A 14,310-nucleotide genomic window follows, 5' to 3' on the forward strand; every position below is an offset into this window, starting at 1 on the left:
TAGAAGTAGCATGAGGAAATGCCTCTTGTTCTGAGAAACAGTATTTATCCTTCAACATCTGCGAGGGTCTTGACTATAAAAGCTACAAATAAGTGATCTAGGAACTGTTTTGTGGGCAGCTAGAGGTCCCCAGAAAACAAAGAATTGAACATGCAACTTCTTGTAAGGGATATTATATATTTTGATTGTTTAGGTTTGGAAGGAAAGTGGTCCTCTCTGGAATATACCTTGAGAGGGAAGACAGATTTTATTGAGACAACTTAATAACTTCTGGGATTTCAATTACATTTCTGTGTATTAATGGGTAAAAATGCTTTCCACTAAAAGTGAGATTTTCTCCTTTGCAATTACTGAAGCTGCTACTGCATAGTCCCTCCATGGAATCGCCTATTCCTCCTACCCCTGATGGAGAACTAACGACCGCCTACTTGACCAACCACTACAAGGCACTGACAAGCATAAAGCCAGAACTGGTTCGCACTTTCGAGAGCATAAGCCTGCAAAATTGCCATTTGTTAATTTTTTTTACTGTAGATTCTCCCAGGGCCGGCTCCAGGAATGCTGGGGCCCTTGGGCATCAGCTTGCCCTGGGCCCTGGCATGTCTGTGTGCGTGTGTGCAGGGCCCCCCCACACCCCCACCTACCTGTCTGCTGTCTTTTACCATTGCCCTTAACGAAGATGGCGGCCACGGTTTCCCTAAGGGGATGACGCCTCGGCCACTATCTTTTTGATGGCATACGTGCGTGCTACGCGTGTGCATCTCTGCCATCAACTAAGATGGCGACAGGGGAAACAGCGGTCGCCATCTTCGTTAAGGGCAATGGTAAAAGACAGCAGACAGGTAGGTGGGGGGACATGGGGGAGCCGCGGATCATGGAAGGGGAGCAGAGGGGCGGCTGAGGGCCCCCCTGTAGCTCCAAGGGCCGTTGGGCCAGTGCCCCACCTAGCCACCCTTTAGAACCGGCCCTGCATTCTCCCTATTAGACTAAAGAAAAAGAAATGCACACAAAAATAAACTGTTGTTATTGTTGCACAAAAATAGAAATCAGTGGGTTATTTCCAAATTTATTATTTCCAAATTTATTTAAGTAGTCTGATTGTACAATAAGGTTCTCCCATCCCCTTATTTTCATTTTAGCCCCTCAAAAGCCTCTCCTGAAGGTCATGGAACCCTCAGGAAAGGCCTGGGATATAGCACAGGGGGCTACAGAAGGAGAAAGCTCTACTTGCTCAAGATGCCTTTATCTGATTTTCAGTAATCCTCCCCTAGTGCATTACATTCAGAATAAAAAATTAGAAACAGTTGCCCTAATTTCAAATGCATGTTTATTTATTTATTTAAGATATTTATATACCTTTGGCCTTAGGCAGACCTCATAATTTCAACAAGCATCTTTTTAAAAAAAGTTACAATAAAAGGGAAATAACTTGTTTAGAACTGTTTGTAATTGTATTTTCTCTGCCCCTCTCAGAACAAGATGGTCCCTCAAACACCTCTGCAGATGGAAGAGGAGAGGCATCACTGGGAGCTGAATGATGGCAGCTCACCAGAGTATAGAGCATTAAATGAATTATTTATATTCTAAGCTGAGATTTGATTGATTTTCATTCATTTTAAACAGATATTTCCAGAATCAGCAAACAGAGATATGTTGGCCCATAAGAAAGATTCCTAAATCCTTAGTAGGACAGTACCTTTACTAAGCCAAACAAAATGTCAGAAATACTGACAGCTTGCTCACTATTTTGTGACATTCTAATTGACCTAATAAGGGTATTACATTATACATTTTTGAATGATATTTTCAGATATTTAATGTGATTTATGTTCCTTTCTTAAGTACAGTATGCAAAAAACAATACAGAAAAAAAAATAAATTATTCTGATATATAATAATGTGAGAATTTATAATGGAAGCAAGTGTTTATTCCAATACAAGACAAATGCTGAATGCTACCACACATTTTTCTGTTGATCTGTGTGTGTGGGGGGGGGAGGGGGCAAGATGGAGCAGTCACATTTGTTTTTATGTATCTGCCCTCATAAAAGTGGAGGTGTCTACTTTTTACATGAAGGCCACACAAGTAAGAGGAATGGAATCCTCCTTTGCCTTACCTCCCTGTTTTCCAACACCCCAGGCACTTTTCTCATAGTCCAACTCTGAAATTGGAAATGTTCTGGGCTGGGAGAAAAGCACTTGGGATGACAGAGAAAAAGGGAAGTAAGGCAGGGGAAGGAGAGGGTTCAGCTTGCCAACCCACATGTTCATTTTGATGAAAATGTTTGATGTACTGCTTGATACAGGAATAGGACAAATGTTAATAAATATTGTTGTGCGCCTCCCCCGAGCGGTCAGATTTCAGGGGTCCTTGCGCTCATCCAGGGTTGGTTTCCTTTGGGAAGAAGGTCAGCGGAGATTGTGGTGTCTTTATGAAATATGGTTTATTTATTTACACACATTCCAACCTGAGCTTAGGATGGAGGGGTTCAGGGCATCAGCAGTCCATCAGTGTTACAGGAGGCATCCTAAAGCCATCGTGCAAAGAGCCAGCTTTCTGCCTGCCTCCAGTTCCCAGCCATTCTCTCGACAACTCTAAAAACACTCAAAGCACAAAACCTCTGCTAGCTGCCAGGAGGGGGGTGAAGGCTCTACTGAAGAGTTTCAATGACGAAAGGATCTTCCTGGCCCATTCACCAGTTGCTGGGCACTTCAAAGACCCATTAGCAAACTGGCCACTCTATTAGCTTAACAAAATAAACTCATCTGGCCAGCAGAGCCAGCCCCAAGGCACAGGGTACCAAATCAGAGCCTTGAAGGGGACCCACAGGAATCATCCATTCCAACCCCCAAACTCACAACACTATATACAGTACATGATGCCATCATACCTAATTAGGGCCGCAAGCCAATTACAACATCTTATCATGAGTATAGAAAACTAGCAACTGTCCAAGATCTCATATATCAGTGTTACAGAGCATGGTGCTATAACATTCTGCTCTTACGTCTACAGAATTGAGCACACAGGTGAGGCCTTTGGTGATGGAACCCCTTGTGCAAACAACACACACCCAATGGTCAACAGAGATTCTCTACTGTTCAATGAGAATGTTTTAACTTATACCACTTCTTTTGTTGGTATAATGTTTAACTGTTACTTGGGGCAGTATCAGATTTCTCTTGAGATCCACTCCTTCCCCACCACACTCCTGCACCACACTCTTTTTTCCCTTGAACTTGCAGTGTCCCAACAGCATAAGGGTCTCACTAGTGAGAGCAATGTTCTTGCACCAGTGGGGGCTAAATAGCATAGATTCAATTTTATTCATATCTTTGGGCCCCATCTGCAGATGGAAAGAACTGTCTGTTTTGCTCTCAGTTTCTCATTTTTCCAAGCTTAAATGCAGTTCTCCACATTTCTGCAGCAATTTGCAGGTGTTTTTTATTTTTAAAAAAATCCTCATGAAATTTCCTCAGCATTTTAATGCAACTTTCTCCTAATAAACAAATTTTTGTAGACAGTTTTGACTAACATACCCCTTTTTGAAAGCCATTTCTTGTCATACAATGCATTGTTGTATGTTATTTTCACTCATATATTCATTTTTTGCACACAATTCCCTAATGTATGCATTTTTGTAAGCATTGCTTGGTTGGTGAACTGCATTGCAAAATTTGAATTACTGTGAACTTTAAAGGATGACTGAGTTTTGGTTCTCTTATTGTTTCAGAAAGTGTGAATTTGATAAATTCGGCTTCAAATGCAAACTGAATCTAAATTCTCACCCATCCCTATTACACAGAGACATTTTGGGATTGCAGTTGAGGGGAATTAAGCATTTCCTCCCTAGCTGTGCCCCTCACAATTTCCCTTCCATGCCACATGGGGAGGGAAGGCTTATTTCAACCCTAATTTCAGTCAGGGGGAGGGGATGCTATAGACAACAAGAAAGTGCTTGGCAGGCGCACCTGCTGTGTTGGCAACTCAGATTTACAACATCTATTTACTCAGAAGAAAAGGAGTTTAATGCAAAAATAACATTTTAATGCATGTATAACATACCTTTTTCATCAGATTTGTCTTTTATTGCTAAAGTATCATTACTCAAAGAAATAGTCTGAACATTTAGTGTATCTGTTCTCATTCCTGGAAACTTTGGAGAAGAAACTAAACGTCCTTCATAGGAAAATAAATAGATTCCTCCACCATCTACAAGAAGAAAATGCCTATAAATAAGAGGCAGGGGAAGAAAACACCAATTAACTATTTTTACGTGATGCCATTAATATAACTGTAAAATTTAAGCTATTATATTATTACTTGCTTTATTTACAACTGCATTAATTCAGCTATTTGTTTTCATATGAAATATCAATACACTGGCATTTGCAATATAAGTGTTGCTTTAAAGTGTTCTACTTTGTCAAATTTATCTCTGCCTATGGCATCTAATATTATATCAATTAGATACTAGTTTTATTGAAATGACTTAGCATGGATGCATTGCTACATTTGCTTTATTTGGAAAATGAAGGGTGTTTTTTTTAAAATCAAGTGCTAACAGAGATTCAGACAGAATGTTCACAAATTCTGACTTGCAATAGAATCACAGAGTTGATGCAGACATAATGCTTCCAATTATTTAGCTGTGGTTAAGTAATCAGGAGTAAGCCATAGGAAACTACATGCTCCTTATCTTCTGAAGTGCAAAAACCCATTATTGGGTCTAACTCCATTAGCACTGCCATTAACAATGTTTAGATTTAATCCATTTTTTAGTTAAGCAGAAATCCCAGTTAGATCTAATTCTGGTTAACATTGGTATTACAACAGTTAACCATGGTAAGAGGAATTTGTTTCAAAAGGGAGAGAAGAGGGGAGGCAGCATGAAATCCTGAGGGCAATTTTGTATTGTTTTATCATGATAAAGCAATCAGGAGTATTGCATCTTTACCAATTGCAGGGCTAGACCCTATGAACACTTACTTGGGGGTAAGCACAGGGTTGGGCTGTGAATTATCTAGTCCAGCCTTTCCCAACTAGTGGGCCACCAGATGTTGTTGGACCACAACTCCCATCAGCCTCAGCCAGCATTGCCAATGGTCAAGAAAGATGGGAATTGTGGTCCAACAACATCTGGTGGCCCACTAGTTGGGAAACGCTGATCTAGTCCAAAGCATGTTCAACCACACAGATTTACTCACACAATCAAGATTGCCAGGTGCCACACTCGTAGAGAAGGTGACCATATAATAAAGCCAGCAGAACAAATAGCTCTAGATGACTCAAACATGGGAGCCAAGCAGCATGTTACAGGAAAAGGGAAAAAACCCTCATGGGCAAGAGTCAGATCTAGTTGGGAAACTGCTTCCCAAATAGTATCATCAAAGTCAACACATACATTTCTTCAAAATACAATCCCACTATCTTACACTATTTAAGCAAAGGCTATTGCAATCAAATGAAATTGTTTTGAGTCTTGCAATGAGCAAGTTACCTTTCTGCTTGTAAAATTAAACTGACAGTTCCTTCTTTGAGATCAAAAATTAATGGGGTATTCCAGTTTTTAGTTCTAAAAAAAGAGAAGGACAATACACATGAAGAAACCATTAATACAAAAGGTAATTTTGATATGCAGTTTAGTTATATAGTAAAATTGTCACAGACATACTAGTTTATAAACAAGAAAATGGCAAAATTTAAAAAGACAAATAGTATTTATTTGTTCTGTTTATATAAAAAGGTATTTCACTTTTTTCTAATATTATGAAAAAGTTAAGTTATAGCTGGTGTCCTCCAGAAGAATGTACATGAACACCAGCTACATGCCCACCAGAGCTTTGTGTTACGCCTTTGAAACAGAACTTCCAACTGTATCCCTGAACTTTTTTAAAGGACTTCAAACTTAAAAAGGAGTTCAGTGAGTTGGCATAAATAATTATTAAAAGATAACACAGACCAAATCAGTACAGCGTTGCATTAGGAGACAGGATACTAATAGGCAATACCATATGGCTTCACTGTGAAGGCCTCACTCATGAGAAAGCTAATGTTGCCAGCCAATTCCATGTGCAATTATGAGAAGTTTATGTCATTCAGGTTAGGTTTATGGGAGATATCCATTAATGGATGCTTCCCAAATCAAATCATGTAGAACCTATTATATATGAAACCAGCATTTTTGTTATTTATCAGATGGCTGTGTCTCATTAATTCAAGCTGCTTACGAGAATATGTAACACTGAAGAGATGTTGAAACTACTAAATGCCCATAGTTCAAAGAGGCTTTAATGACTCTGTCACGAAATTCCAGTAAATCCACTGCATCATTAAGTACATTACGAACCTAATGGAAACAGAAGCCAATGGTTAAATAAAATTTAAATAATTTTGAAAGCAAGATCAGAGCAAAGTAGTAACCTCACTCTTAGCTCTAAGAACTGTACAGAATATTAGAAAAGGAACAGCAATAATGAATATTCCAATATTTAAACATCAATTTTAAGTTACAAACACCTATTTAAAAAAATATATTTTAATACTCTAGAATTCATAGTTTAGAAATGATTGACCTGAATATTTTTAAAGTATTGCGTGATATCCAAGTCATACTCAGAGTAGACTCAATGAAATCAATATACTTAAGTTTATTTATTTATTACTTGATTTATATATCATGCCCTTCGTCCCAGCAGGAGCCCAAGGCAGCAAGCTGAGTCCAGTGGGTCCACTGTGAGGAGGTTCCTTACTGGGGCAAAGTACGAAGGTACCTTGCCTGCCAGAGCCCACACTCTCTCTACCCCGCCATGAACAAGTCAGAAGTTACTTGTATTTGCTTGACTCTATTCCAATCTGCTTCTCCCTCCTGCTGGTTGCTGTGCATACATCTGATATCTCTCTGTTCCCATGTCTATGTCTCACCTATTCTCCAGGGAAGAAAAATAACAATTGCTATCCCTGTGTATAATAGGCTTTTCAGGCCGGGCAGCAGAGAGGAACATTCTGAATTACTGTACAGTTTTGTTGTGAATGAAAGGTTCCCCTGAGCCAATCAGGACACAGTTGTTGTTTTGTTAGAAGGATGTTTCTGAGGGATACCCCCAGTCAATTGTGGATGCCTATGCACTGCATCCTGAGTTTCTCATTCATCTCAAGGCCAAATGTCTTACCTTTATATTGCTGATTACGCAGAACATGAGTGAGTGTATTATTTTTTCTGAGCCTGATTGAGTGTGTGTCGAGCAAAACAGAATTTTAACAGCGTGGCTAGTTTCAGAGTTTTTGCTAAGCCCTGTAAAGCAGGGCTCCTGCAGCTCAGCTCTCATCTGCAGTGGCTACACATCATCTTAACTTGCACCAAAATGAAATGCTCTGTTCTATAGATCTATGACATCACCTGGGTTTGAGTATGAGTGTGCTTGAAAAAACTGAGTCTTTGCAACATGTAGTGTGATCCTCTGAATGTTTATTCAGCTGGGAAGTGGGGGGAGGATTGCAGCCTTAAGTTACCTTGATTTAGTTGGGAGTGAAGTATACCTACCTTAACCAGAATTCAAATCCTCACTTAGCCATGAAGCTCATTAGGTGACCTAGGGCCAGTCATTGTCTCTTAAGTCCAACCTACCTCACAGGGTTGTTGTGAGGATAACATGGAGGAGGAGGAGAACTATGCAAACCACCCTGAGCTCCTTAGAAAACAGGTGGGATATCAATGTAATGAATAAAATAAATAATCTTCACAGAATATTGCAGAGCAGAGTTGAGGGCAGTATTTAACTACAGTGTGGTAGTGCAAGGATTAGCACTAGCATAACAGGACGTCCCCCCTCCTCCCCCTGCAACCTCCCCAAATCTGCTCTGGAGTGTTAGGAGAAGTTCCAGAACACATTTAGGGGGCACATGGGGGTAGAAGAGGGGGAGAATATTTTGTGGCACAAAGAGAATTCCCTGTGCTGATGGAACCAGCGACTCAGTGCTACATGGAATAAAACCCTGTATGTTAGTCTACTCAGAAGTAAATTGCAGTGGGTTCACAGGTCTTATTCCCTTCTAAGCATATATAAGATCACAGCCTTAGGAAGGAGGGTGTCCGGATGAAGGCAGGAGGGTAGGGTGTGTAGATGCGAAAGAGGACAAGTGGCTCCTATAACTCTTGTAACAGGAGTGGCTCCTGTAACTTTAACGGTCGTATAAAATAGGGAACTTTTGGAAGGTATAGCTTGTCACACAAGCTGTACTACTGACACAGCCTCCATTATTGTCTTGTATAGTGGTTTAGCTGTTAGCTTAGCTGTTATAATTGATTTTCAGCTATACTGTACTGCATTTTATCATATTGTACACCACTCTTGAGAGGAAGGCAGTATACATAAGTGCAGGAGCTCTCTTCTCTTTTACATCTGGCCCCCTGAGATAGAGGAGAATTGATAGGATATGCAGCACAATCCTATGTATGTCTGCTCAAAAGTAAGTTCCTCTGAGTTCATTGTGGCTTACTCCTATATAAGTGTGCATAGGATTGCTACCTCTGCGTAGTTTCTTGGGTAAGTTACTTGTCTTTGAGTCATACAACTTTGCCTTCTTGGGTTTTGGGAACTGTTCTGTTGGGTTTTCCCAAAATGGGTTTTGCAAACTGTTCTGCTGCTGTAGAAAATGTCATTAAATTCGCTTATTGTTACCCCTGGCTCTGCCTACTATTACCAGCCACCACTGATTACAAGTATGAATAATATTGGATATCACCTAGTGAGTTTATTTTTATTAACAATGATAAGAAACTGGAACATTAATTAATGGGTCTTGGGCATCTTTGGAGGAAGGGCAGCATATAAATTGCATAAATTAACAAAATAATGAAACTGAAAATTTATTTTAAAGAATGAAAGGATACAGAACTAGTATGCTTCGTCATATTATATGTGACTAAGTCCAAAGATATGTATAATTTACAGAAGACACCTTGATATTGATACTGAAAACATCTTACAGCTATATTTAAATATTTATATTTATCAAGAAAAAAATTATACAATCTTTAATGGTATAATCTATCCTAATACTGGGAATAATAATGCCCTCTTGTGGAAGCTAGAATGTGATGCTGCCAGAGAGAGCAGGATGTAAGTGCCCCCACCACCACCACCACCAGGCACTATAGTGGGTGGGTTGGGTGAGAAGGCTTTATTTACCTATTGAAGGCTGCACAATGATTAAGAAGGTAGGTTAAGCTGGCATGCAATGTCCCAAGTGATCATTATGCCATTGTGCTGTGCTGGTTACCGGAGACACTGCAAGTTCCAGACTATCCATTCTTTCCACTGCTCCATGGATTATGATAAATTAAAGAAGCCTCCCATTCTCCTGCCTCCCCCATCTGTTGTTATCTGGAGGTCCAGCAGTCCTTCCTATTTCAACTGTTCAGCTGTGTGGATCGCCCATAAACTCCAAATAGGAGCAATCTATGTGTGTGGGCTTGAATGACTGAAAGTCTGGGAATAAGGGGTCCTTGTATATAACTTAACAACTGGATTTGGGCAAAATGCGAGCTTTTCCAACTTGTTCCCATATACATGGCCATGCATGAAGCCTTTGTTTCTCTCCTCTAAACACGTATTAGTCAGGATCTAGATTGGGCACAATTTTAAAAAGCTCAACATATGGACAGGTATCCAGTCCTACAGTATGCATATAAAGGGGGTTGCTCAAAATGATGCATAACTGATATCATGTAGATTCATTGACTAAAGCCATAGCTTCTGGGAAAACCGTTCTGGGAACAGTTCTTCCCATCTTTGCAGGACAGGACAACTTCTGAGGCACCAGAAACAGATTCCAAATCATCTACTCAGAGAGCCAGTTGGAAAATCATTCAGTACACTACATTTGTTTAAGCAAGTTATACCTGTTCTTCACCATATGTCTCAAAGCGACTTACAAACAAACAAAAACACTACATACAACATTTAAAAGATAGATTAAAACATCAGAGAGTGGAACATTAGAGCATTCATAGTGCAAAGGCCTCCTGAAATAAAATCATTTTAACCTGTCTAAAACTTAACAGGAACGATGCCTGCCTGATTTCTAATAGAAGGGAGTTCCATAGAATTGGGCTATATGGACTGAAGGCACTCCTCCTTGTTGACAGGAGTCATACTTCTCATCTATGGGGGGGATCACTAAAAGTGTTCCCTCAGATGATCACAGCAATAAGACTTGGGACATACAGGGTAAGACGATCCTGAAGGTATCCTGGGCCTAAGTTGTTCAGGGCTTTGTACACTAGATAGTGTATGTGGCAAGGCCTCATGGAAGGTTGACATTTGGAAAAGGAAAGTTGTTAAAGGGGAATAGTTGTCCCCGCCATGAACATGGAAATACAAGTAAGAATTTGTAATTAATGGGTGGAATTCTGCTATACTATTTATAAGCAGTAAACGAGGAAAGGGCCAATAGGAGATCTAGTTAGCTCTGGTATTCTGCTTACAGAATCACATAAAGGAAGTGAACTAAAGCTATTATATAGGGTGGAGAATTATATGCTAATTGTGTATTTATTCTTATTTCCAAACTACAAGGTAGAAGCTGGACTAGAACCTTTTCCTGTCTTCAGACAATCCCCAAACAAGACTTTAAATTATACACAGGTCATTTACAATCAACGCTAGTGAAGATTCCATTGTATGCATTTCCCATGAAGCTGTACAAGTTTACTAATTAAACGGGGAGAGTCATTCACTGCAATTCCATGTCTGGGAATGAATACAAAAAATATGATTTTTACCTGCCAATTTGTCTTCTATATTCCCAGACACTGACTCATAACATCCCACCCAGTGGACAGATGGGTAATATAGAATTTCTGTTGTTGCAAGTTTTCCCAATTATATATTCAGCATCAAAGACGACTTCACTTCAGGCCAAAAGAAATTTAGATGCCTAATTATAGATTTGGGAGCCTAACGCTGGGCACCCAGGACTGAAAAGCTTGGCCTGAACTCTAATACTGAATGTGTAATTGAGAAAACTTGTAACAACAGAAATTGTATATTATCTCCCTGTCCTCTGGGTGGGATGTTATGAGTCAGTGTCTGGTCAGGGAAGACAGGACATTTAGCAGGTAAAAATACCCATTAATGTATTTGCTTTCAGATATTCACTCACATTTTTAATTCAGGAAGTGATATTTTCAAAAGAACATGCATTCAGAATTCTGCTACATATTTGGGGTCATGCTTGTAATGCTATTCACTTGTAATAAGATAACCTTAAAATAAAAACAAATCTGTTGCCTGAAAATATTTAATTGGGCCTAATAAAAGGCATCTTTAAAATCTTCTGTTAGCAGTATGATATTACATATGAAAAGTTTATAATTTACCTAGCCAGGAGAACTGAGTACAGTATCTAATAGTAAAAATAACTCCTAATAGATATTTTACCTGGCTGAAAACAGCGTTAATAGGCTGAAGTATTCTGGGCAAAGTTTCATCAAGACACACTTTTATGTTGGGGGAGCGGAGTACTGCTTGGGTAATTTACTGATTTTGTGATCAAACAAAACAGATACATTTGTTATCCCTGCTCTTGGCAAAAAGGCCTGCACCATAGTAAAAACCAACAATGCTGCAGCTGCTGTAATGGTAAACCACAGCTGTACACAAGTTGTGTTTTTTTTTCAAAATCAACAAACCAAGGCTATCTGTGTATCGACTATTATGCTATTGCTTCCGCAGCTGCGCCTTTGGTGCCAGCTGCAAAACAATTTCTAGCATAAACAAGGTTTTTTTATTCTGAATTTCCAGCCACTGAAGTAATTTGAGGTGAAATCCACAGTTAATTTACTCTAGAGTAGCCTTTCTAACATCAACAAGCTCACAGTGGGTTGTGAACATTGACCTCAGTTCATACATATTAGTCAACATGCTAATTTCACCAGGAAGCTGCTCAACACTGATTGCCGAATAGCTCTCCCTGGGGATATTTAACTGGCCATAGATACTAATGTCACTCATTCACTCAGTTCATTTATAACAGAATAAAGGTATTCAAAATGGACCAGTTATGTTATCTCAATATTTTCTGCTCACTGCATTTGTGACCCATATATTTTATAAATATTCTACTATTCACAAAGCTTGAAACATCCAACACATACCTCCATGGTTCTTCTTTTAGTTAATGTTATTCCAAAGTTTTTCCACACCCAGCGCTGTTCCACAACATGAGCAAAAATCACATGTCCATTTCCACAAGCTCCAGATATCTGTGTACCATCAGTAGACCAAGCAATATTAAATATGCTGCCAGTGTTTGGTTTCTCTAAAGCATAGGACCACTGTAAATAAAAAAATGCATACTTTTACTTGTAATTAATACTATAATGCACAATGCATATATTTCAACAATGTAGTAATTAATAATGTGTGTGCTTGTGTACCTACCTACATCAGGTTTATCTATCTTTCTTAAATTATTAGTTTTTGGGAGAGGGATAGGATCACTTTTGTTTCTGCTCAACAACCAGTACAGTGAGGAGACTAAATAAACATTAAATAATTTCTGAAACAAAGGCATAAGACTATTTAACACTGTAAAGACAATGCTATTCAAGAGAGACACAATCATCCGCCCTTTCATGAAATGAACGGAGTACAAAATAAAAGGAAAAATATCATTTCATATGTCACCATAAAAGTCTAAATATGCCACTATAAAAAGCTAAATTTCTTAACAGTGAACACTTGTTATGTGAAGCAGAGAATTTTTGTGAAAGTTTTAATATATATTTGTGGGTGAGGAAGTGTATAGGGGAAGAGTTCTCTTTGTGGTTTCCCTGCAGGTGTCTCCTTCTAAGAGAATGCTACAAAACAACTGAGACAGTATATACACATACATAAAGTGGGACAGGTTGATTCAGCTTTTATGAGTCTTACTCTAACAGGGAGTGCTTTATCTTTGGTAGATTATTTTTTTAGTTGAAAGTCCTCCTCCAAAGCCAAAAGAGCAGCAGTATTGTCTGGCAGCAAAGAGACCAATATATTTATTGTGGCATGAGCTTTCATGCAACCTTTCAGTATTCTTCACAATTCTCCCACAAGTGATATTTCAACTACATCAGAACACCAATGCAGTATAGTGTGTAAAGCAGGGGTCACCAACCCAATACCCGTGGGTGCCATGGTTCTTGCGAAGGCCTTCATTAGTGGCATCAGGCAGGGGCTCCAGATTCTCAGTTTCATTTTTTTTAAAAAGTTAAGTCTCTAGCCCTCCTAGAAAGTTATGAAGCAAAACGTTCAGGTTCACTTCGAAGAGATTTCTGTGAAATGAGCCAGCATGGCTGCTCTCGCCTGTCAAATGTTTTTAGCCTATGAATGAGGTCAGAATTGTGACTGATTATTTATTTATTTTAAAATATTTCTATCCCGCTCTTCTACCCTATAATAGGGCACTCAGGGTGGCTTACAAAAATAAAATCAAACATGTACATAATGAAATCGTAAACAGTAAAATCACAAAAACATTAAAATAAATTAAAATACATAAAATACAATTAAAATACATAAAATACAACACACACACATATATATACATATATATAGGGAGTGGTACTAAAGGGACTACAAAGGTAAAATTTAACGCAGAAGGCATAACGCAGAGACAGAGAAAAACATGGCGGCGTAGGAGCTTGCTGTGGCTAGAGCTCCGCCGCCCTTATATCTTTTTTAACATCAATTGTGGGGCTTGGAGTGCCTCCCTCCCCTTTCTTTTCGGCTGCCTCCTCCTTTTGCAACTGGTGAGGTGGTGAGATGGATCAGGAGGTATTGGCAGAAGGTGATATTGGCAGGGAGAACACCAACAGTAAGAACAACGCAGACAGGGAACGGGCGTGAAACTACCATCGGCTGCCAAGGTGCTGTGAGGTCGGGTGACGGACGTTCCTCTTCGGCTTGTGCCTTTTTGCTGCTGCTCCGCCCTGTTGTTGCGGCTTGTGCCTCCTATGCCTCCTGTCGTTGCCGTCGCCGTTCGCCATTGCAGCCTGGGCTTTCTGCTTCCTGCTTCCTGCTGTGACTCCTGCTTCTTCTGTCGCTGCTGCTTTGACCGCGGCTGTGCTCGTCGCGGCCCGTGTTTTCGCAGCGGCCGTTTTTGTTGCGGCTGTGTCCTTCTGCCGTTGATTGTGCCTCTTTGCCATCGCTGGGGCTTGTGCTCCTGCCACGGCCCGTGTTTCTCCGCCGCCGCCGCTGTGGTTTGCGCTCTCGCCGCGGCCGTGCCTCCCATCGCCGCCGCTGTGTACTGCGCTCCCGCCG

At 39.9% G+C, this 14,310-nt stretch overlaps 1 protein-coding gene across 6 annotated transcripts in view; it reads right to left on the reverse strand.

Moving 5' to 3' along the window:
- Positions 1 to 14,310, reverse strand: part of IFT80 (intraflagellar transport 80) — a 118,703-nt gene that overhangs the window by 24,866 nt on the left and 79,527 nt on the right. For all 6 annotated transcript variants that reach the window (XM_061637202.1, XM_061637199.1, XM_061637198.1 and 3 more), the window contains 4 exons: positions 12,162 to 12,341; positions 6,232 to 6,350; positions 5,502 to 5,576; positions 4,067 to 4,230 (listed from right to left, as the gene is read on the reverse strand). In XM_061637202.1, the coding sequence (XP_061493186.1) occupies positions 4,067 to 4,230; positions 5,502 to 5,576; positions 6,232 to 6,350; positions 12,162 to 12,341 (538 nt within the window). The remainder of the gene's footprint in view (positions 1 to 4,066; positions 4,231 to 5,501; positions 5,577 to 6,231; positions 6,351 to 12,161; positions 12,342 to 14,310) is intronic.

This window comes from Rhineura floridana, chromosome 7 (genome assembly GCF_030035675.1).
Source record: "Rhineura floridana isolate rRhiFlo1 chromosome 7, rRhiFlo1.hap2, whole genome shotgun sequence".
NCBI classification, from domain to species: Eukaryota; Metazoa; Chordata; class Lepidosauria; order Squamata; family Rhineuridae; genus Rhineura; species Rhineura floridana.